The 24,979-nt window shown below is 26.8% G+C and overlaps 2 protein-coding genes across 2 annotated transcripts in view; both read left to right on the forward strand.

The window, feature by feature from the left end:
* The first annotated feature begins 390 nt into the window (after window positions 1–390).
* Window positions 391–4,294, forward strand: LOC129963558 (histone-lysine N-methyltransferase SETMAR-like). Its single transcript, XM_056078017.1, has 2 exons — window positions 391–1,003; window positions 3,536–4,294. Exons 1-2 carry the CDS (start codon window positions 908–910, stop codon window positions 4,271–4,273), a joined length of 834 nt encoding a protein of 277 aa, XP_055933992.1. The 5' UTR covers window positions 391–907; the 3' UTR covers window positions 4,274–4,294.
* A 12,434-nt stretch (window positions 4,295–16,728) lies between these two features.
* LOC129963612 (uncharacterized) overlaps window positions 16,729–24,979 on the forward strand; it is a 41,022-nt gene continuing 32,771 nt past the window's right edge. Inside the window, exon 1 of the mRNA XM_056078085.1 lies at window positions 16,729–17,045. Coding sequence (XP_055934060.1) covers window positions 16,931–17,045 — 115 coding nt within the window. The 5' untranslated portion in view covers window positions 16,729–16,930. The remainder of the gene's footprint in view (window positions 17,046–24,979) is intronic.

The raw sequence follows: 24,979 nt of genomic DNA on the forward strand, positions 1-24,979 counted from the left end.
AGATTTAACCTGTATTCATATTTAAATCAATGAGAATATGATTTTTATGCAATAATATTCTCCGTACTAATATATCCGTCAAAGAAAATTATAATAGTTTTGATTACTTTTTAATTAAAGTTTCAAATGAAATTTTGATATTTTTCTTTTTCTTATGATTATGCCAGATATTAGTACATATGTCAACGATATGTTCTACAGGGCGTTTTGAACAATAATCATCAATTTCTAGAAATTATCTCTCTATTTTCATGATTAATCTACTGGTTTTGATTTCCCAAATACAGTTCAGCTGCGGCAAAGCTTACGGACCTTTCCCTGATTGGCTGAAATTTATTTTCATTTCACTTCTTTTGCTTTCAAAAATACCATGTTTAATGTTAATTAGTATTTGTTGATTTTGCAATTCATGAAAAATAAGCTACGAAACTGCAAAGGCATAAGTTTTCTGTTTAACTTAGAATATAGTTATAAATATATTTTTGTCATGAGAAAACATTTATTTACCAAATTTGTCAAGTAGATTTTTGCTTATCTCGAAATGAGTTGCTGACTAATATTGCAATACTTAATGTATTTTTTTATTCTGTAAAAATTAAATAGTTCCGGTTTAAAAATAAAAGTGAAGAATGAAATATTGTAAACATTTTGCTTTTGTTACTATTGTAATTTCTGAAGAACTTTGAGTTGTCATAGCTTCGCTTTAGTCAAAACAAACAGAATGTAAACAAACGGGAGTAAGCATACATCCTTAGACAGACAACGGTTGTAACATGCTTAAAACACCGGTTCACGTTCTCATCAAACGGGGGAGCATAATATCTAAAAAAAACTAACTTCATCATTAGTTCATCTTTAACTGTAAAATATTCTTCATGATAGTAAATAATTAAAAAAAAACACTGAGATGACTTTCTTTTTAGAGGATATATCTGACCACCAAGAAAACATCAAAATCCCATTCATAAATGAAAGAAATTGCGATCAATTGCCAACATTTGTTGTAAGTACTTATATATATATATATATATATATATATATATATATATATATATATATATATATATATATATATATATATATATATTGCTATCTTTCGCATATTCTCAGTAGAAAATTTTTGTATGGTGATTTAGATCTTTATCTTGTGATATTTGAAAGGCTTATTATAATATTTAACAAGAAGTTATTGATTATTGCAAATTTATTTGATTTCATAGGAAGCTGTTTAATTTGTAATTATAATTTTTTATAGTTTTGATAGTTAAGAAAAATTTGCATGTTTCTTCTTTAAAATATGATAGCCGATTTCTGTACCGAAATCCTAATATCCTAAATAGCTACTATGCATTTATGAGAGAGAGAAGTGCAGTAATAAACTAGTAAATAAAAGAAAACCTTGTGCCTTTTGTCATTTCTTTTTTTATTCAAACTTCAGTTGAAATTCATGAAACATATTTCAAACTATGGCAAAATCATTCTGTGGCTTTATTTTACCAGTAGGAAAACATACATGGGAACTTGAATGGAATATCACTTAAAAAAAACTTTTATTTTATAGAATTTCTCTCTATATTAAGATATATCCAAGATAATGTGCTTGTCATTTTTATTTGAGAAGTTATTGTTGAATATTCAAATGAAGCTTCTTATAAGGTTTTGATTCAGATGGCTCTAAAGATAATTTATGATTTTGATAAAATACCGTATTAGTAATAAAGCCAAGCAACAAAATTTTTTATAGTTGTCTACTTTCCAAGAAATGTTTTGTCCTGAAGTTCTCGCACTTTTCCAAATTACTTTTAATTAGTTATCAAATTGATATAAGGAAAAATTGCTCTGTTGATTTCCCTGGTTAATATTTACATTATTTATTTAAAGTTGATTAGAAAGTTTGTAACTCCTTAAGATCTTTCTCCTCTCATTTCTTCATGAAAATTATATGGAAATAATTTCAGTCTTGAAATAATAATTCATTTGGTACAAAAATACCTATAAATTTGTGCAATATTTTGTATATTTAAATAACAATACTTATTTTTCAATTAGAATAAGAAGCTAATAATTTTCTAGCTAATATTTAATTATAAGTGCCTTTTTTAAAAAAAGAAATAGACTTAATGAATAACTTTTAAGTTTTTATATGATTTTGTTTTTCAAATAACTGCTATAATATTTTGTATAAAACTTAAAGTTACTAATTAAGTCTTTTATTTATTTTTTGATGTTATTTTTCATTTAAATGCTGCTTAAAATCTACCCAGTTCTATATAGTATACAATATTCCATAATTCTCTGTTTTATCAATAAGAAAATAGGTAACTAATCTGAAGAGGAAAAATCATACTTATTCAGTTTTTCTATAAAATTTTAGCATTATAATTTAAATATGTTTATTTCAGTTAAAAATAGAAATGACATTTATTGCTTCATTTTTTTAATAATAAATAACAGAAAAATAAAAATTAAGGGAATAATTTTTTGTCCATTAATTACATTTTGTAATAAAACACTGCTTGACTTTTCTACTGTTATGTAAATCAATATAAATGACTAGAAGAGGGCAACAGAAAATTATTTTATCATAATTGTTTTGTTAAAATGAGCTATTAAAAGCTATTTGTTAAATAAAAAATTCTATATTGCTTCAAATAAAAAATGAAATAGGTTAATTATATTATTGATTATTAAATTAGTTTAAATTAATAATTTGATTATAGTATGTAATAAAATAAAAAACTATAATTAAAAATCTTGAAATGACAAAAAAAGTAATATATATGTAAGAAATGTAAATATTTCAAAATGCAATGTAAACTTATCATAAAGTATTATTTTTGCTAAATATTAATTTTACTAATAACTCTATTAACTAATAGTACAAATATACTTTTTAAGTCTTAATTTTTGTAGTTCTTTCCTATCATGATTTTTTTTGAAGAATCTGAAATATTTTAAAATAATAAATGAATAAAATAATAAATGACTAAAATCACCACAGTTTTTTTCTTAAATTTTAAATTAAAATGCCAGTATTGAATTGCTTTTACTGAATTATAAAAAATTTTTTTTTGTATTTATTAACTTAATATACGTGGTTAGCCATAGAAAAATTATTGAAATATATGTTTAAATACTTTATCATTGTTTTCCTCTCATCAGAGTTCAGGGCAAGTATACTCTGTAAATTGTTAAGAAATGAAATTTATAATATACTTTAAGATCATATTATTTTATTTTTAACTGTTCTTTTTCTTCTTGCTTAGTGTTATTTTTTTATGTATTATAATAAAATTTTAATTATGAATTTTTCAAGTGTTCATACATGTATGAAGTGTACATTTACATAAATTCAGTTGCAATAGTTATCTGAGATCATATCAACATTGTGGGTATCTCATGCATTTAACTTATTAAAAAGCATGAATATCAACTATTCATATTTTTTTTCTTTCTTTAACTCTTTAATTATTATTATAATTTAAAATATATTTAATTTAGTAACTAAATATATATATATTTTCTTTTATTTCAGTATACTCCTCATTGTGTGTTGAAAACTGAGTCTCTTCTTAAAGATTTTGAAAGTATATCATTACCATGTGACTGTGAAAACATATGCAGTGAAAAATGTCCTTGCTCTTCAAATGCATATTATGATGGTAAACTCTCCAAGAATTATGATAATAATACTAGTAAACCTATTATTGAATGTTCAGATATGTGCTCTTGTGTAATTAAATGCAATAATAGAATTGTACAGCATGGAATTCAATTTCCTCTACAAGTTTTTTTAACTGATAGAACAGGTTTTGGTGTTCGAAGTACAGAATTTATTCCTGAACTTTCATTTGTTTGTGAATATGCTGGGGAGATAATAGATGAATCTGAAGCATATAGAAGATTAAAAAGCCATACACCAGATGAATCTAATTACATATATGTGCTAAAAGAACACAGTTCTGATAATAAGCATATTCAGACAATAATTGATCCAACTTGCATTGGCAATGTTGGAAGATTTTTGAATCATTCTTGTTCTCCAAATTTATTTTCAGTTCCTATTCGTGCTGGTAGTATGATACCACGAATTTGCTTCTTTGCAAAAAAAGACATCTTGCCTTTTCAAGAGCTTACTTATAATTATGGTGGACATTGTACTTTTAAAAAAAGTGATTCCAGACCTGTAGAACTTCGTGCAAGAAAATGCCTGTGCTATAGTTCAGATTGCTGTGGACACTTACCATTTGTTGAAAATAATTGGCTAAAATGAAATAAATTCTTATTTGTGGAATTGAATGCATTATTATTTTATTTTTATCTTGTTTCCTAAATATTCTTCATTTTCAAAATTTAATATTTTTATGAGAAATGTGATATGCTCTAGAATCTATATTCTATAGACTTTAAGCCACTGATAATGATAAAAAAAAATGAATAAAGCTATAAGCCCTATTAACACAGAAAGCTCAGCAATATTGCTACAATATCTTCATATATTGTACGCTGGTATTTAAAGGATTGAACAACATTGTGGAAATGACATTAAATTTAGAAGTGGCATTTGAATCTATCCAATTGGGAACCCAAAGGATATGATGATCATCCTCTCAAATTTTTGCCCCATCTTTATTTATTTTCTAGTTAAATAACTGCTGTGTGAATATATATTTAAAATCTTGTGATAAATTATTTTACTGTGTTGACTATTTTTCTATTTGTACACATTTCCAAAAAATGATTACCCCCAGCATTGTAAAATTTAGTCTTGAGTCATGTAATCTTGTTTTAAACAACATTTTAACATTTTTCTTATAATATTTATTGCAAAAGTTTTACATGTATAAATAATAGTATTTATGCAGTATATTTAAATATAAGAGTAGAATTTAATTTAAATTTAAAAAACATTTAATAGATGTATAGTATTATATCCATTTACAGATATCAATTTCACATTACAATTTTTTTTAAAATTATAATAAGTAAATCAGTTGTTACAAAAAAGACAAATATAAATGATTAAACTTGCTATGTTTTATTGGAAAATATGATAAGCCAGTTTATAAAGATTGTAGTTTCTCAGGATACTATTGCAGGTTTTTAGATACATTTTATCCAAAAACTGTATTTTTTTTTTTTTTTTTTTTACTTTATGATGCAAATCTAATTTTCTTGACCTGCTATTATGTATTCCAAACATCATAAGACTTTGAAACCTATTCTAGATATTGTAAGGCACAAGTAATTTTTAACAATTCAAAATTTTTTTTAATGTTTCTTTTGCGAGCACAGTATGATACTGATGGAGTGCCTGCATTTTTTATCAATAAATTCATTTTGTAAAATACATCAGCTACTCTAGAAACACTGGTGTAGTTGTAATAATATTTTTGGTTAAGATGCATCTTGCTTTCTGGCAAAAATGAAATTCATATTTTTTCCAAAATAATTTTTAAATCTTTTAATTTCCTGCCGAGAACCAAATGCAACAGTATCTTTTTTCTTCAAGGATTTTGATGACTGATATCAAGGCTGTTACGTTTAATAGCGTACAGGATTCAACTGTCCATGCATAGGTAGCAAATTTCGTTATGTTTATGGTGAAATAATAAAAAAAAGCTGTCAATAAGAAGAAAATTTCAAAATTTTCTTCTCGTTTTTTATTTTTTTATTTTTTTTAAATTTATTTTTTTATTATTGTTTTTATATGTGTCGGTGTGGTGGATGGAAACATCATCTTCAAATTTCTCAAAGGAGCCATTACTTATTGCATATCTTGGGTTAATAGGGAAAGTTAATGGCAGTCAGTTCATTTCATATAATTTTAATGGCGTATCAACAAATATTCTGATATATAGGGTGTTCTGTAAATGGGCCGACAAATTCAGAGGGTTGTTAGGCATCAAGAACAAAAATTGCAAAAGAGTATAGTGTCGCCAACCAAGCTGAAAAAATCGCGAAAAACATATGCAGGCTCTTGACTCCAGATGGCTTTATCACTACATTCTTATGGACGATTTATAGTTTCCTATGCCAATATACAGATGAAATCTAAACAGAGATTTAATGTTAACATTAACATTGGTTTATTATCACTTGGGGCCGTACTTGCTACCTGAACGGAGCAATGTACCTCATTTTTCTGCACCTTATGCTCTCGAAAATGTTGCAATGTGTGTTGCCATTGCGAGGCATGTGTTCATGCATGATGGTGTCCCTACACATTTTCCCTTCGAGTTGCGTTATCACCTCAATGTTACATACCTTTACATACCTTATGATGTGAACTGGATGCGCGGAACCCATTGCTTGCCACGCGGAACCCATTGCCACCACGTTCACCAGTTTTAATATGTTTGTTTGTTTGTTTGTTTCTTATGGCACTTGCCACTGACAAGCCCGCTGTTACGAAGACAGCGATTTAAGCCTGAGGGGAACGTCTCTTATTTTTTATAGCAGCGCCAACTAGGGCCAAGAGTACGACTTTGCCACTCACGCATCATTCATTCGCTTGCACAACCCCTTTTTACAGGAGGGCACATTCACACATCTCACAGATAGAACAACCATGCCCAAACCGGGACTCGAACCCGGGACGCCCAGATCACGGGGAAGACGCGCTACCCCTATGCCAGGACGCCGGCAGTTTTAATATATATGACTTTTCCTATGGAGTCATCTTAAACCACTCGTTTATGCGACGGAAGATCGCTAGCGTGTATTTCTGTCGCTGTGGGAGATATCAAACGCATATCTTGTATTTATGTGTACGCCCTGATATCGTTTCTACATCGTTGTAGATTATGCAGTGACGTTAGTGATCACAACTTCCAACAACATTTGTAATAATTAATTAAAAAAATGTTTTTGTAGTTATCGTTTTTTTTTTTTTTTTTAAATTCCAACGTGACATTAAAATCTTCGTGTGATTTTCAACCTTTCAGAAGGGGTTGCGATACCTTGCAGTGTTTGTTCCTATTGATGTATACTAAAATCCGTCTGAATTTGTAGATACATTTACAATGCATACAAAAGTAGATCAAATATAAACGAGACTTTCTTTCTTCAATCGTCAAAATTTATACTCGAGATTTTGACGAATTTCCAAGTTTTATATCTTTCTAAGAACGAAAAACACATTTTTGGAATTATGTCTGGTTGCCTGTGGACACGAGAACTCAAAAACTCTAAGTGGATGAAATTTGGCACTAAATTTACAGATTTCGATCTAATTTTTACTGAAGTCCATTCTCAGAAAGTCTGGCTATTCAAATAAAGATGAAAATAGTAAACGCAAAGAGCTAGATAGATAAAATTATACATATATACAGAATTTTGCATCTGTTTGGTAGGTTAAGTGTAAATTCGTAACAAATTTTTGTATGAAATGTTTACAAGTGTTGACTGTCTTTCGGTTTGTACTTTCACATGCATGCAGACGCGGTAATTCGGAAACATAATGACGTAGATCAATGAAATTTCATACTCAGTTTTAACGTTTAAAAGTGCAGATCTGTTCTAAAATATAAATTAAATTCTTCAAAAGGTCAGTCGTTATCTGTCTGTACATTCTCATGTATGTAACCGCGATTACACGAAAACACAAGGACGTAGATAAAGGAAATTTGTTATGCGATCTTTTTATTAAAATTGTAATTATGTTTTTAAATTTGGTCAAAAGAAAGCATCCAAAATGCTTACTCAGTTTTCTTCATTATACTACAAAACGTTTATATCCAGGATTCTGAAAGCATAAAGCTGAATACTCGTGACATTCTTGATATTGTCGATAATCCAGGTTTTATGCAGGATTGCACTTTTGATGGGAAGTTCGCGAGAAAGTTTTTAGGAGACTACTGCTGCAGGTTTTCTGGAAATAGATGGCTTAACAGAATGGTACGAATGTTTTTTCTTCTATATACCGATATTTTAATATTTGTAATTTTCCAATGAATCGTGGGGTTTTTTCCCCCCCAAATATAAATCTATCTTGTTTACTTGTTAAGTAAGTGTAGGGGAACTTACTAGCATTGCATAAATTCCATTTCTTAATTCATTAAGAATCTTTCTTCCGCTGACTCTTTATTGAGAAATCCAAGCAAATGATAGTCAAAAGGTGTTATTTAGAACTATAAGAAAGCCGTTCAAATATTGTCCAGTGAAAGATCTTAAATTTTTTTGTACTGCACTAGTTGCGTGAAATTTTATATTGTCTTGGAGCAAGTGACTGGAACTTTTAGTTACTGCGGAATTACTGCAACTTTTTTTTGCTTTATGTTGCTTTAATTTATATGCTACGTTACTGAATGTTTTCAGCTGTTTACCAAGTTAAGTTTTCGTATCCATGGAAAATATCAACCTACGATTTTTCCTATGAATTCCGCCCTCTAACTAAAAGCAATAACGAGAACTTTTCCAAATAACAAGTTTATGCTTTTAGTGGCATTTTCACTTTTTGTCTGCCTTATTGAACTGCCATGTCTGAAGCCTGTAATGATGTCCCCAACTTTCATCACAAAGAAAATTTGCATCAAAAATGTATATGTAATTCTACTGCATATTGGTTAATATATCCGACAAATTTCTGATCTGACAATTTTTTTATTTACGTTCAAAATTCCAGGTGCTCGCCTGCTGTGATTTTTACAAATTTGCATCGAATAATGGATTGCACATTTCTGTAGCTTTAATCTATCAAGCCACTAATTTCCCGTTCTGTTTTCTTCATCGATCATTAAGAATAATATCAAGGAGCTGCCGAATTTCAGCAATGATTATGAATCAAAATTTCAAATTTTTCGTGGTTATTTCCAAATATCTTAGGCTATTTGCGCTTAGGAGACTTCGACAAGGTGTCGTTATCGAACTTTACCTGGGCCAAATTTCAATAGGTTTGACGTTTTATTCATAACAATTCAATGATTATCCTCTATGTACGTGTACTAAAAAGTGAATAAATAAATGAATATATGTTGAGTAATCTTATATCAAATTATTAATTTTACTTACTACCTTGTTAGTTTCCACAGTGTAAATTAAAATTGTCAGTCGTTTTTAAAAAAAAGTCCACATTTTTTTTATTAATTTATTCCCTAATTTAATTTTTATTCTATTACTTTCCGTTTTCCTACAAGGCATCTGTGAATGACCTTGGTGATAGTTATTACTCTTTTTTCTTATTTGTTGATTTCGAGGTTTGTCAGTTCTGTAATTTTATTTTGTTTATTTACTGGTCATATTTCTTTATTTTTTGGAATGTTCTTTTTTCTATTTTTTAAGAAGGGGGGGGGCTGATAATGAATATTATTTTAAACCTGAATCTTTGGCCATTACTCGAAAAAAAACCCCACCTTTTTGAACATTTACGAGATATTCCATAATCCACAATAATTCCTTCCCCTTTTTTTTTTTTTTTTTTTTTTTTTTTGTATTTTAACGGTAAATTCGTCCCATGTGCTTCTGCATTCTTTCATTTCAGAAATTGAAATTGAATGTTATTGTCGACATCGTTCTGTAAATTCAACGGATCAAATCCTTTCTTTCCAACGATGCAGGGCATTATCCTCGCTGCATGGCATTGTTCGCATTTCATCTTGAAATGCGAATTTCATTGAACATTTTATTAAAAGTATGGCTCCATAGCATGTACAGGACCTCAAAATGCCTAAAGCTACCATTGTTCTTTCTTATATTCATACTTCCTTATTAAAGACCAGAAAATAAACTCAAAATTATCACTATTTTAAATGAATCTAATTGCATTAGTAAGTCTCGCAGAATAACCGTAAAGTGCAAACCATCTTTTTATACACTTTGAACTGAATTGCATATTTAAAGAACGGTGCTGAATCTTGAGCTCATGGTCTTTACAATCGTTAGACATTTTTTTGATGCATTTTTTTTCACACTCTTTTAAACTATTGTATTCTGATATTTGCTATAAATTAATGCTGCTTTTTTAGGAACGAAGTAACCAAAATATTTCGTACGAACTTTTATGTAAGTATGTACATAATATTTTATAAAAAGAGAAATAAAATTTATTGATTCCTCATGTTGTATATATACTATCTTTCATTTGATTGAAAGTATATTAAAACTGTGTCAACAAGACGAATGAATTCTCTACAAGTCGATTAATTTAATAAATAGAATAATTTAAAAGATTATTACCTTTACCTTTCTTAAGTTCAACCTTTTCGCCTTTTAGTTTCTTCAAGCCATTTTGAAGAACTAAATTGGTAACATTGATGTCATGAAAACGAAATAAATAAGATTTTGCTTCCAAAATAATTTTTTTTTGTAATTAATTAAAATGTTTTTTTTTTAAATATATACCTGAAACAGATTATCACAGGAGATATCTACAGTTATTCGTCATATTGAATATCTAATTATTGAAATTTTAATGATTGAACTAGGCAACAATATGAACTTTGCTCGTGTGTTTACCAGCTAAAAAATCCTAACAATTGCTGTAAATTCCTCACGAAATTATTATCATGTGAGAATATTATATTGTTTTGAGATTTACGTTTATGAACGTCGAAAATATTAATATTACAAAATTTAAAAAAAAAAAATTCTGCCCTTACTTCCTTATTTTGAAAATGATTAAATGTACGTAGACCAAAATTTAATGGCTCGAAGAAAATTTATTAAATAAATACATAAAGGATATTTATTGGCAACATTATGAAAAATTATCAGGGTCAGTAAATTCCAGAAGCTGCATGGCTTTAAATATAACGCTAAAGAAAGGAGGGGAAAAATTGACCCTGCAGAGAGTGCTGATGAGGGGAAAAAAAACCCGATAGAACTTCAGATAGATAGAATAAAAAAAGAAATCGAAATCGAAATCTAGATTGCGCCCAGCGAAATATGAGCATGAATTGATTTTACAACGAAAATGTAGGAAACGAAAAAAACAAAGAAACTTTCATTTCAAAACTTGCTTTTGTAATCTGAAAAAGAAGCTTCTTACATTTTATAGAATTGTGAATGCAAAATAGAATTATAAAATCGCTAGAATTTGAAGAATATTCATCTCTTAGACCTCTTTCTTATCAATTCCAAATATATATATATATATATATAATTCCCAATATATATATATATATATATATATATATATATATTGGGAATTATATATGCCCATAAAATAATGATGTGTTAATATAAAATGTATTTTCAATATGATTATCATACAAAAAGCAGAAAAGTAAGGAACATTCGATTCAAATATCAAATTCCATTTAGTTGACGTAAAAATAAAAGAAAATAAATGAATGGAAAATAATTATGATGGTTGAAAGTTTTTGGAAATCCATCTTTTATAGAATTATATAATAAAACAAAAATATTGAAAATTATCCGAAAAATTGATTTTATGAATTAAAAATAGTTTGCAAAAATATGATTAAATTAAATTATGAGCGAATAAATTAAAATAATAAATTTATAAATGAATTAAATACTGGCAATGTAATTTATTGTTGCGTCATCGTTAAAATGAAATCGAAATTTAGATTAGATATCTTTTTTTCTTTTCTTATTTGCGACTCTGTTTCTATTAGAAAACAATCGAATGTAATTGCCATATCAAAAATTCTTTTTTTATGTGAATTTTCTTTTGTGAATACTATTATGAAAATTATGTTTCATTCATAAAAATAGTTTCAAAATTGTACAATGTAAGTCAATATATAATTGGACCTTGGATGATATTTGCAGTTACATTTATCTTCTGACTTCATGCACTCTATCCATATTTATCATGTAACATGATAATGGGTAATTTGAGGACTAAAGTAAAGAAAGTGTGGGCGTATAACGAAGAGAATAATGTGCAAATTAAAATCACACTTGTCGTGCACGCAATTGCCTTCGTTATTTCTGTTTAAATTATCTTAATTATAATTAAAAACTAGCTGCTCCCCAACCATATTGATAATATAAATCTAGTAATGTAAGTCAACTTTGATAAATTTCATTCTTTTAAAAATTTTTCTACTATGTTCTTAAAAAACGTTTTATTTTAAACTAGCTGCCTTTGGCGACTATCTGTTTCATTGCAAATATTCATTATATTTAATTTCTCTTAAATCGCTTAGATTTAATATCATACATACGATTCTGTCAAATTGTAAGGCATTAAACGCAGATCATTTTAAGTGTCTTTCATATGTTTTGTTTATTATTTGCAAACATTTTCCTAATAAAGATCAGTTTCATGATATCTTAGTCCTATTTAAAATGCAAGGGTCCGGTTCAACTCTCTTTTAAGTTTCACGGTGTTGTAAATTGACCTTTTTATTCGTTTTATAAACTATACAATAAATAAAATTCTTCTTCCTTAGCTTTCAAAAATGAAAAAAATCGATTAAAATTTTGACGAAACAATGAAAACAGTTTGAATTTCATGTCAACAAAGTAAACTGTTGTTGAGAATCAAGGAGAAAAAAACCTAAAAGAAATTTTCGAAAATTATCATAAATTTGCTCTCTTATTGAAATGGTATTAAAACGATAATTTTTTTTTTTGATTTTGAAATAATGTAAAAACGAATAGTTTTATGCTATAATATTTTCAGTAGTTATCGTGGAAAAGTATCAAAATTTTGTTAAATTTTTAATTAATGAAAATTCTAATTAAAATTTAAAAAAATTGCTCCGAGGTGTATATTCCTGCCCTCCAAACTGCATAAAGTGTATTAAGCCGGTAGAAAGCCAGCACACATATATTCATAGTTATTTTTAGTACAGATTATGCTGTCTTCCACAATAAACATAAAGTAATTAGACTATTTAGGTACGTTTGCCAAGTGGTGAAATCGATTCCTTTATTGAAGCTGGGAATTCTACTTAAGTTTTATTTTGTGATATCTCGTAAAGTTTTAAAACATTAAGGAGCAGGTTTTCATTGATGACATATTTATATGTGTAATGCTGTCATGAAATAAAAATTTTCGAAATTGGTATAGTTATAATGTCTGAGAAACTATAGATGCAATTTGTCATCGAAGACATGTACCGTGAAATAGTAGTTTTTAGACTTTTCTCGAAAAACAGAGTGGTGGGAAATTAACTGAGCATTGAGTATAAGTTATTAGGATTGAATGATGAATCAATCCATAAATGAATTTGAGTCAATCGTCAGGATGAGTCAATGAGTGATCATCAATGAATAGACAATTTTTTCGAATAGTTAAAAGTGTAAAAATCGCTTTCTTGGTTAAAATTTTTCAGTTATATTCTGAAAAAGTCGAAATAATAAAATAAATTAGTCCATTAGACCATCCAGATTTAGTTGGTAGTAAATTAGACGATCCAGATTTTAGCATGCAGTAAAAAAATCGATTTTGCTATTCCAAAAATTCATAATTTTTTTTCATATATACTTTTTTGCAATCAATCATTTCTGTTACAATATTTCGGAACGAATATTGTAACAGAAATGATGTTTTTTCTAATAAATTTTTTGATATAAATATATGAGAACTAAGAAAAGGATAAAATATCTCGAGTTTCCTTTCTCCAAGTTTGAGATTGATTATATTTATTTCATTATTTTTAATGTAGAATTGTTAAGAATGCTGTAATGTTAGTAAGTAAATTAATATCGATTAACGCTTTAATGAATCTAATAAAAAAAATCCAGAAAGACAGATAAATTTATCACTTTTTTCTTTACAATTTATATGCAAACTATTTTTACAATGAAAATGGAATTAATGCAAAATGATTAATAAGGCCTTAAACCACAAACGACATATTAAAATAAATATAACTAAATGTGTTTCAAAAAAGTTATTTCATTTACTTTACGGCTCAACTTTCTGAAATTGAAGTTTAAATAATTTATTTTCGAATAAGTTTAATTTTTCCTTCTTTAAAAGATAGTTATATGTATCGGTGAGATGTTCGTGCTTTGTTAAGAGTGGAATCTGTATTGAAAAGTCAGTTTAGTTTATAACTCTTCAACGATAATTTAATCTGTAGTTCCATCTCAGAAATAAATTCATGAGCTATTTTATTGTATCATTGTTCACTTCAAAAAATATTTTTCTTTCTTCAGCTTTTATTAGAAAATAATGATCTTTTGATGAGTTGGAAATGTTGAAATGTTTTTCTTTAACTATTAAATGTTGAAAGAACATTTAATAGTTAAAGAAACTTCGAACTCTTCCTCTAAAAATAAAAAAACGATTTTGCTTTAAATGTCACCAGAAATTCAGAAAAGAATGAATTTTGAACAATTTTATTGCACCATTGGAAGTAAATGGAAAGAAAAATGATTATAAGTTTGATAATAATAAGTTTGATTGATTTCTTAACTATATTAACCTATGTAGTTAATTACGGTATTAAATATCTTTTGAAATCATTCTGTACAGTATAATAGTTCTGACTTTTCAAAAGAAATGCCAGAAAGAGTACGTTTTGTCATTATTTCTAATAAGTAACTTTAAAATGGAAAATAATCTTTATCGAGTTTCCATAATATATTGGAGAACGAAATGTATGAAATTTAGACAAAGATAGTAAATTCAAAAACCCTAAAAAGAAACCAGCTTTTATCAATGTATTAAAGAAAATGAGAATTTACCCCCAAAAAAATCTGGAGCTCAAAAATAAAATCTAAAAAGCTTGAGGCGCAAGTAGAACAGCTTTAAGTAAATTGAAACTGCAGTTAGATTTATAATTATTTTAATTTTAGTATAATTAATGTTTGGGATCTTATGTTTCTTAAGATATTCATTGTGGCTTTATAGCCTTTTTTCATTGCTTTCTGCACCTGACGTTTTTATAAATTTTTTATCTCCGGATTTTTGATTAACAAATCTTTTTATTAATGCAACAATAAAGGTTTTTTTAAAAAAAGTTTTCTTATATTTATTAATTTCTAATTTCTATTCACATATAATATTCCATAGATTTAACAGAAAGACAAATATAATAATTCCGAGCTTTTTTTTTTCTAAAAAAAAAAAAAAAGCCAGCTTTTAAAAATTTTTTATCAATATTCTAAATATGAAGCATAACATTTTATGGTAAAGAAAATTATCTTCTGTTAATATTCTAGATTTCTAAGAATATAATTATAATTCTTATATTACTAATCTATGTATACATTTAATATTCTATTAGAATAGGAAATGATCTATCAATATTCCTAGTATTAGCAATATTCCTATTATAAGAATACTCATTTTTTTTAAAATTCTTACCTTTTTTTGCAATATTTCCGATTTCTTTACTTTACTTACTATAATTGATTTCTGAATCAAATAGTGAATGCCAAGAATAAACCGTAAAAGAGTGGAATTTTTATTGAAATACCCTAAAGAATTTTGAATTTTAGTCGAATTTATATATATTTTTTATCTTTCAATTAATATCCCAGATTTTTTTGTCTTACGAGGACACTTCTATTACTTCCTTTTCGTTAAAATAATATTATTTTCTATTTTTTACTGGACTTAAACTTTCCTTATTATTTAATTCTTTCTATTCACGATTATAAATATTATGGAATCTAAAATTTAATATTTCTTAAATTGAATAATCGATAGGGTCACCTCTATGAAATTAATTTTTAGCTTAATTAATATAATAATTGCGACTTGAGAATTCTAAAATTCTTAAAATATCTATTGCAAACGGAAATCAACAAGAACTAGAGGAAGACAGTGAAAAAATTGACTTCAAAATTCCTACCTGACAAACATAAAAAAAATATGAAGTTATATAAAAGCGTTCAGTAAATGTTTAATGAATTTCATTCAGTTTAATGAAAAAATTGAAAAATATTTATTTTTAGAATTAAGTAATAATTATGTCTTTTGAAAAAACAAAAGACATAATTATTACTTAATTCTAAAAATAAATATTTTTCAATTTTTTCATTAAACCATTTTATGATTTTTTTTAAACTACATCTTAAGCAACAAATAAAGTGGACTTAGTAATTCAAACCATTTTCTACGTATACATTATAAGGTACAACGTAATGTCATACAAAAATTCTAACATTTCATTATTTTAAAATTACGTGTTGTATTATAAATAGTCTATTATTTGACAGATTAGAACTGGTTCAGTTTTGTAATATAACGATTAACTTTAAATATTTAGGACCAGTAATATTTAATACTTAGGAAAGGTAACTTATAATAATTCAGCTTTAAATAGGAACAATAAGAATAATTAACGTACAAGCGGTAAATTAATGATTAGCTACTAATTGTATTAAAATATAAGTTTAAGTGATTAATTAATAATTTGAAATTATTAATTTTTCATACTATATTGTACTACTGCATAGCAAACAATGTTTTCTAAATGTCTTTGCCATGTAATCAGCTTTTTAAAATGTACGACGTTTGAATTTTGTTAGCACAAATGACAAACATGTTCTAGAGCTTCTGCATCGACATAAGTCCCGCCTCTGCTTTAAGTATCCTAAATGTCACACAGGTGCACAAATTCTGTACACATAATTGTTGAAAAACCATAAAGGTCAGATATCCAAGAAGATCTTAAGCAATTTTCGATACTCCTGCCATCCAATTTGGATGACGAAACCGGAGTGTGTTTATCATAAAAAAGGGCAAGTTTCTGTGCTTCAGCTGTCACGCGAAAAGACACCCACAACTCCAGCACGTCACATCAGACGTATAAACAAATAAATATCTATATACACAATCGAGAGACGAATGCAAAAGTGGACGGAAGCATCTGCCGAAAAATAAACGATCCCCTGTCCCTCCCCGTGTGTTGAGATTGGTTCGAAGTTGAATTCAGACTGCGTGGGGGGATGCTCGAATCGTAACAATTAAGAAAACACGTGCCGGGAATTGATGCTTTTCAAATGCTGTAACGGTTGATTCGTTTTCGAGCGTGGTTTGCATTTTCGATATTAAATTATGTTTCCACTTCGGGGAAAAGCTTGCTTTACTGTGGTAATAACATGGTTATTAGTTGTTCCATGCTTTTTGGGGTACACTCAAAGCAACGATCCTATTTTGAAGTATATTTGTTGTAAGTATTCATTTCTGTTTCTTTTCTTGTTGTTTAGCTTCGTGTTTATTTATTGGCTTATTTTTTCAATTTAAAAATTTTAATTTCGAATGAGCGTATTTTGAAGTACAATTATTAGCTAAATATGTTTATTTAAATATTTATTGTCTTAAATAATTCTTTATGTCAATATTTTATTCATTCTCTTTCCTATGGTTTTTTTAAGTTATGAAACAATTGTAACAGTGAAAAGTTATTATTTTATCATATATTTTATTCCTAAAGTTTATTTTAAAATTCTGCCTATTTACTTGTTAAAGTATAGTAAAGTGTAACAGTTCAACATAATCATTTTTTTTTATGCGTTTAACTTAACGTTAGAACGTAAAAAATAGTAGCAAACTATACTGGAAACGGAACAATTTTTTATGATTTTTTTTTCTTTATTTCATGAAAAAAATGAAAATTTATTTCATCATTTCATTTGCCTTATTAAAAAAATTAAATTATTTGTTGCATTATATTTTAAATCACGGAGGATTCCGACTTTAAAATTTTCAATCAGTATTTTTTTAAAATTTCAGAATTTTGTTATAAAATTACTTTTTGAAAATTAGAATATGTTACGTTTTTTCAGTTAAAAATACTTTTTTGATTATTATATTTTTTTAACAAAAATTGTTAAATGATTTACTGTAAAAATCTGGCAACATTAACAATTGTTTAAAATTATCATTTTTTCCCCAACGACTTGAATTCCAACTTCAAATTTCATTTCCTGATTGGAAATTTTTAATTGATAAATCATAGAAATATTTTCTTGCTCCTTTGGATGAAGCTTGAAAATGATATAAATGTAAGTTCTAAAATTCTGATTTTGCTTCATTCTTTGTAAACTATTTTTTACTTTTATGCTAAAATAATTTGAAAAATTACTACAACATTACTAATTCCATTGTTTGTAAGTAAGAATAAATTAATTCCTTATTACAAATCTATATTATAATAATTCAAATAATTGCCAGCCTGACAGTCAAGTTTTTCAATTTTTTTGATATTTTCTGAAATTTAAAATAAAATTTTAATTAAATATATTATGGAATTTTAAAATTTTCTGCTTATATCGTTTGTATGGAATAAAACCTGCAATGAATGTGAATTGAATAAAATATTGATTTGAATATTTATTTAAAACTATATTCATTCAATGATGAAAATTTGAATACTTCAAAATTGTACTTTTTTGCAGATTACTGTGACAATTTTATATAGTATGCTTAATGACTAACTGTATTTGGCAATAAATAAATATTTATATAAATAAAATACAAATAATTTTCTTTTTTCCACCATCTTGTTAATGAGCGTTTAAATAATTTTAGTTTTATTAATTTCAAGGAATATTAGATCAAGAAACAATTTTGTAAATCGTTTGATTTTCATAACATTTCTTTCTTTCTTCAAAATACGATATTTCAGTTTAATGAAGATTTATCTTTTAATTCATTTTAAGCTAGATATATAAGTGTAAATGTGTCTTTTGATACTTTTTATGCTGTCGAGATATCAGATGACTTGGAAGTTTCCAAATAATTGTTAAATTAGTTTTAGATAAAAAGAGTAGCTGCTATTTTTTTTTTTTTTTTTTTTTGTATTTTTTTCTGCAAATATGAAACTATTACAGGGCTCATAAAATTTAAAAATAGTTTTTGTACTATTTGTAGTTTATGTAACAGACGAATTGAAAATATTACAAATTATTGAAGCTTAAATAAGTTAGATTAATCTGAAAAAATTTGGCTCTTACAATATATTTATTTCATTCCATGCCATCTTGAAAGCAGGCTAAATCAATGATTACCAATCTCTTTCAACTCTCGGCGTCCTTGCAGAATCCAGATTTCTCCAAAGTATATTGTTAAAATCCCAATAAATACTATTTGAAAAATAGTCTGTCATTTTTATATATATTAGTTAAAAAATATATATAAATATATTTTTAAGAATTTGTGGACTCAATTTTAATAAAAATAATAATCAGATGATTAGTTTTTCATTCATTTTTTTATATTCAAACTCTTGTAGAAGTTTTAAAAGTCATAACTATAATTTATAACTTGTCTAAAAATTTCGGATAAAAAACATTTTTAGTTGGCTTGTATATATATGCTTGGTGATAATAATATATAATTTGCTATTGCAGAAACCTTGAATTTTTAGCTTCATATTAGCATTTTTTTTAATTAAATTTAATTTTAAGAGAATAACAGAGCCAAGAAAAGGCAATCTAAAAGATCTTTGGTGTAAAAAGATAATAGGCCCAGGGTTTAACATTTCATGTAATAATACATAAAGATGCCTAATATAAATTACTACTAAAAAAGTCGTGCAATTAAAAATTTAAATAATGTGCATAACATTATCTGATAATAATAGCAGTAGCTTTCATGGAATAAAATGCAATGTGAATGTAAAAATAACGTGCGCTTTAAAATATGCCACTACGTATATAAATTATCATATATTTAAAAATTACTTTTGGATATGTTTATTTAATCGTTTCGGGAATATTTTTGACTTGGTGCTGGTTTTATGATCCGTGCGTCCGTTCTATTTCAGTAGTTCGGAAAAGAAAAAACTAAAAAGAAATGTTTGTTAATACATTTTAATAAGAATGACTTTGAAGCTCGCGTGATAGAAAAGTAAAACTGACAAGTGCAATAAAAACTGACATTTTATCTGTGATCAATGTTGCTCAGCATGTTATAAGATAGCATAGTTTCTTGAATAGCCTATGTATTATAGAAGAATCGATTGTATCAAGTTAAAGAGTTAAAGAGCGAAAAGAGTGTCAGTGAAATATTCTTTTCCACAAAAATAAAATACTTTTCAATTCTTATAGAACGAAAGTTTTCCTATTCTTATCCTCAAAACTTTATTTCAATTTAATAGGAAAATGTTTTAGGTAAGATGAAAATTTTCGAGTGTGTTTCATTTGAAAATTTCGTTAAACTAAGTTTCATATAATTTGATGAAAAAAGTTCTTACAAATTTCTTACTGCATGGAATTCTGTCAATGCAATTTTCACTGCGAACAATTAAAAAATTTAAATACTTCTAAGATAGTACGATTTCTCTTGTTAAATTGCTAATAATAGATAATGCTATTTGCACAATCTAATATATAAAAATGAATTTTTATTTGCTCGTACCTTATACTCTGCCGTACCGTTCATCCGATTGCGATAAAACTTGGCCAACTTATTCCTGGCAGTTATGCGATGGTTATAGGCATATTACAATTACTATATCTAATATATAAAAATGAATTTTTGTTTATTCGTACCTCATGCGCTGCCGTGCCGTTCATCCGATTGCGATAATGGTTGGTTGTCCTTTGCCAACTCATTGCTTGCACGTGCGCTTAGGTTATAGGTATAGTAAAATTATTATATGTAATATTAAATCTAGAAAATCCCTTTTTTTCGCATGGTTATTTATATGTTGGATGCTCACGAGTCGGACAGCCAAGAAATTTATTTGTTTTTGCTGTAGACGGAGAAACAAAAAATATTGTCTACTCTAAAACACTCGAAAAATAAAGTAAAAAAAAAAAATAATATAAATATTATTTATACTTCTTCTTCATATATCACTAAATTTCAATGCATGTATTAATTGTTGGCAAGGAAATAAGTATCGTTCTTTCTATTATTCCTAATTAAACAAGATAGCCATTTCAAATTTCAAACGATATTTTTAAAATTATTTCTTCTGCGGAGCAACTAGTAGTTAATAAATAATTCTGTAGGCATTCTTAATATGGATAACTTATGGCTCATTTAATAATTTTTCATGCTTGATTTGTTTGGGTATTAAACAATTACACTAAACCACGTTTTAATAACTGGAATTTTATTAAGAATTGTCGCAAATTACGCCCTTTAGTTCAATTATGACTTTTGTACTTTTGATCGACGTATTTTCCTAAGAAAAGTAATTTATATTCACTTATTGAAGGAAAATGAACTTAAAACAGATACGATATTTTATTATTTTCAGAATTACCCCATATTTCTTTATGTACAACGATGACAACATAATAATAAAAATATTGCTTCTGGAATAAGAATTCCTATTAAAAAAATCTATATTATTTGCTACAGATTGTCGAATATTGTTAAATAGATAGTATTGAAAAGCAGATATTGTAATTAAGTTCAATAAAGAAACAGAGTCAGTGGCATATTATTCTATATATCATACTGGCATATTATCCTGATCAAGTGGAAAAATTAATAACCTCTTGAAAATTTGCAATATCAGGATTTACAAAAATATATGCATACTGGCTCTAAAACGAGAAATCAAACTTATCTAGAAAATTAAACTGTGAAATTTCCGTCTTTTAATCAAAATATACTAAATGTAAAGATGTCCTTTAAAAATTAAATTGATAATTGATAATATATAGCCATTCAATACTATTTTTTTCCAGAATTCTCTAATTCTTAAATTAATCGAAAGAAAAAAGAACTGTTTTTTTTCTTCCTTTTTTAAGAGGGAAACTGTTTTTACTTAGTTTTGTATTAAATATGACAATAATCCATAGCTGGTACCCTAGAACTGGAAAGAGAAACCATCAATAATATAATTAGAACTATCTAAAGATTAGCTGCAAATTGAGAATAGAATTTCAACTTTTTATTTATTCGACATCTGTGCTAGGCGAAAACAAAATGAAATTAATTGCTAGTATAAAATTTACATCCCACACAAAGAAAAATGAGATCATTGCTATTTCAGTTATTTAATTTTAATACACACATATAAAACTATTTTCAAGAGCTTAATTATCTTACTCCGCGGTTCCCAAAGCGTACGCCTCTATGTCCTAGGAAACTGGCCTTTTTCACCGAACTTACTAGATATTATATTTCCATAGTTTTATTAAAAATTTACTCTCCGATGAAGTTGATTTTTCACTAGAAATGAAATCAATATTTGAAGAACACTTATCTCAGATTATCACCGGTTTGAAAAATTCTTTTAAGATGATATTATCGATAAATTTCATTGGATTCAAGATCTAGTTATCCATTTACTATCCCATATATGATTTATTGAGGCAGAAGAAGAAAATTTATTTGAGTTGCATTAATTCATTCCGAACAAAATTTATTAAATTAGAATTAGTTGAGTTGTAGTTATCAATAAAAGATGAAAATTCTTAACCAAATGCTAAAGAATTATAATTCCATATGCTGCTTTTTATTTGTAACATTTGTTACGAACATGCAAACTATCGAATGAAAACTAGAGTGGAAAAAAATAAGGTTAGTTATATTCAATTAAATTCCAATATTTAGGAGAAATCTGGAGTAAACAGCACTGATAATTAATTTATTGTTCTATAAATTTTATTGTGATTTAACAAGTTTATTTATTTATTTTTTCTAATTTATTGAAAAATTTTGTACTATTTCCCAAAAAGTACTTGTAAAATTTTACATAGACCGTTTTGAAATTATCTCAATTAGCGCTGTCATTAAAAGTGGGGAAAATTTGGGATCACCTATCTAGCCTGTATGAACGATATGAAAATTCTTTTCGGAATATATCATCCATGTAAACACATGTTTACATTGCTGAATGATCGTTTCTTTTTTACATAATAAATCTGTAATTTGGAAATGTTCGTTTATGGATTATTATTGTATCTCCACATAAAAGGATAAATTAAACCAGAATTCTTTCCAGAATATATCATTCAATGAATGTATTCACATTTTCGATTGATTTTCCCCCCCTACTTAAAGAATAGGAATTGTTCTCCCATCGTGGTTCTTGTTATATCACCACGTAAAAAAGTCACTTAAACCGAAATTCTTTCCAGAATGCATTATCCAACAGATATCTTATATTTCTGCGTTTGACATGTTTTAAACCAAAAATATGTTCTGGCATCGAATTTCCGGAATGACACACAAAAGATCACTTAAACCAGAATACTTTCCAGAATATATCATCCACTGAATATGCTTATTTTCTGTTTCTAATTTGTTAAAAAAATTAAAATGGAAAGGCTTTCTTATCGAATTTCTGGCTTTTTTCACTTAAAAAATTTACTTACAACCTTTAATCAGAACTGACTATGCCTAGGCAGCATGCAATCAAGTATTTTCGATTGCCTCCCACGAAAATTCTATAAACGTAACTAGAGTAATCTTTTGTCACCGATAGTTGGATTGGTTGCTTTTCAGTTTTGTCAGTTTCGCGTTTTCCGGTACTAACTTCAGAAATTTCTTTTTAAAGAAAAAGAAGAATATTTCAGCATTTTAAGCCGCTAAAAGTACTTATATATCAATTAAAAACTGTGGGTTTTTTTTGCAATTTTTACATTTGTAAAAGCTAATTTTAATAATAGCCTAAACTCTTTCCCAAAAATGCATGTTTATTTATTATTAAACTATGATTGAACGAAGCAATGTACATATATGTATTATTTATGAATGTATTATGTAAACAAGCATTATTTTCATTTCTTTGTGAATGGCAACTATGGGTTTTAAAAATTATTCCTAAACTGAACATTTTTTTTTTTACTAAAGGATTTTATCTAACACTTAGTTCAGATTTTTAGATCATGTAAGAAACAAATGCTAAATTTCATCATCCTGCTTGTTGAATATCTGTAGTATATATCAAACAGGTAGACATAGTTCCAATTTTTAAACATGATGATGTTTATTGGCTGGAAAACTGGCTATGAATTGCATGATGAAACAGTACTGTTTCTACATTATTTTTCTGGTAATTGAATTGCGACATGAAAGTTGAAAAAAATCATTCAAAATATTCTATTAGGATATCGTAAAACCTAAAATTATCAAACTCGATACGCAGTTACTTCGATAAAATGGTGTTTTCAAAGTTTTAATTAAAAATTAATCAGAATTTTAACTTATTTTCCCCTTAACATCGGGATATATTCTTACACAAAAATCCTTTTCATGCTACTATTAAATTCAAAACATAACTTTTTCTTGAAATGTTTTTATCCCTGCACAGTTTTTTTTTCTGTAGGTTATATAAATTTCTAAAATATTTTCAAGCATATTTTTAAATAATATTTTTCATTTTTTTTAAATTTCTGTATTTATACTTTTACATGTTGGTTGCTATGATATTAAATACTTTTTTTTGTATATACACATTATCGTTATTATAATTGAGAATAAATGCTAAAAGATGATTTAAAGACAAATGAAACAAGCCTAATGCTAACGTGTAATCATGCTAAAATATTTTGGACTAAAGATTCAAAGTTCCTTAATTATTATTTTTATTTTATTTTATTCATTATTATTAGGTACTAAAATGTCAAAATGTACTAAAACGCGAGATAGAATTTAAAAAAAATTATTATAATTTTTGAATGTATAGCGTATATATGAGAAAATAAAAATGATTATGTTGATTGAAAATGAGTTAAGATTTCTTGTACTCTTATTGCATTCTCTAAAGAGTTTGTGAAACTGAGTAATATTGAATTGATTAAATATCTTATAAAAGAAAGTAATATCCAAAAGTTAATGGATTTTGAGCTTGCATTTCATCATTATTTTTATATTTGAGGTTTGTTACAAATGTGAGTTACAATAAAGAAATTCAATGAAATAAAAGACTTTATTAATTCCATTGGAAGGATCAAAACATGATAAATTTGATACTACAGAATCTTCATTATTGTATATTTTCCCGCCAGAAGGTTCAGATTGATCTGTTTAAACTAATTTCGTATTATCAAATCTGATCTTTGCGCTGAAATGCAGTTTTACTCAATTTGAATAATGTATTTGAGCATAAAATGCTCGTTTTAAAAATTATTTATTCCATATTAATAACTTCCAGTGATTTTTTTTGAATTGTTATATTCGTAATGATTTCAATGG

Source organism: Argiope bruennichi, chromosome 3, assembly GCF_947563725.1.
Source record: "Argiope bruennichi chromosome 3, qqArgBrue1.1, whole genome shotgun sequence".
NCBI lineage: Eukaryota > Metazoa > Arthropoda > Arachnida > Araneae > Araneidae > Argiope > Argiope bruennichi.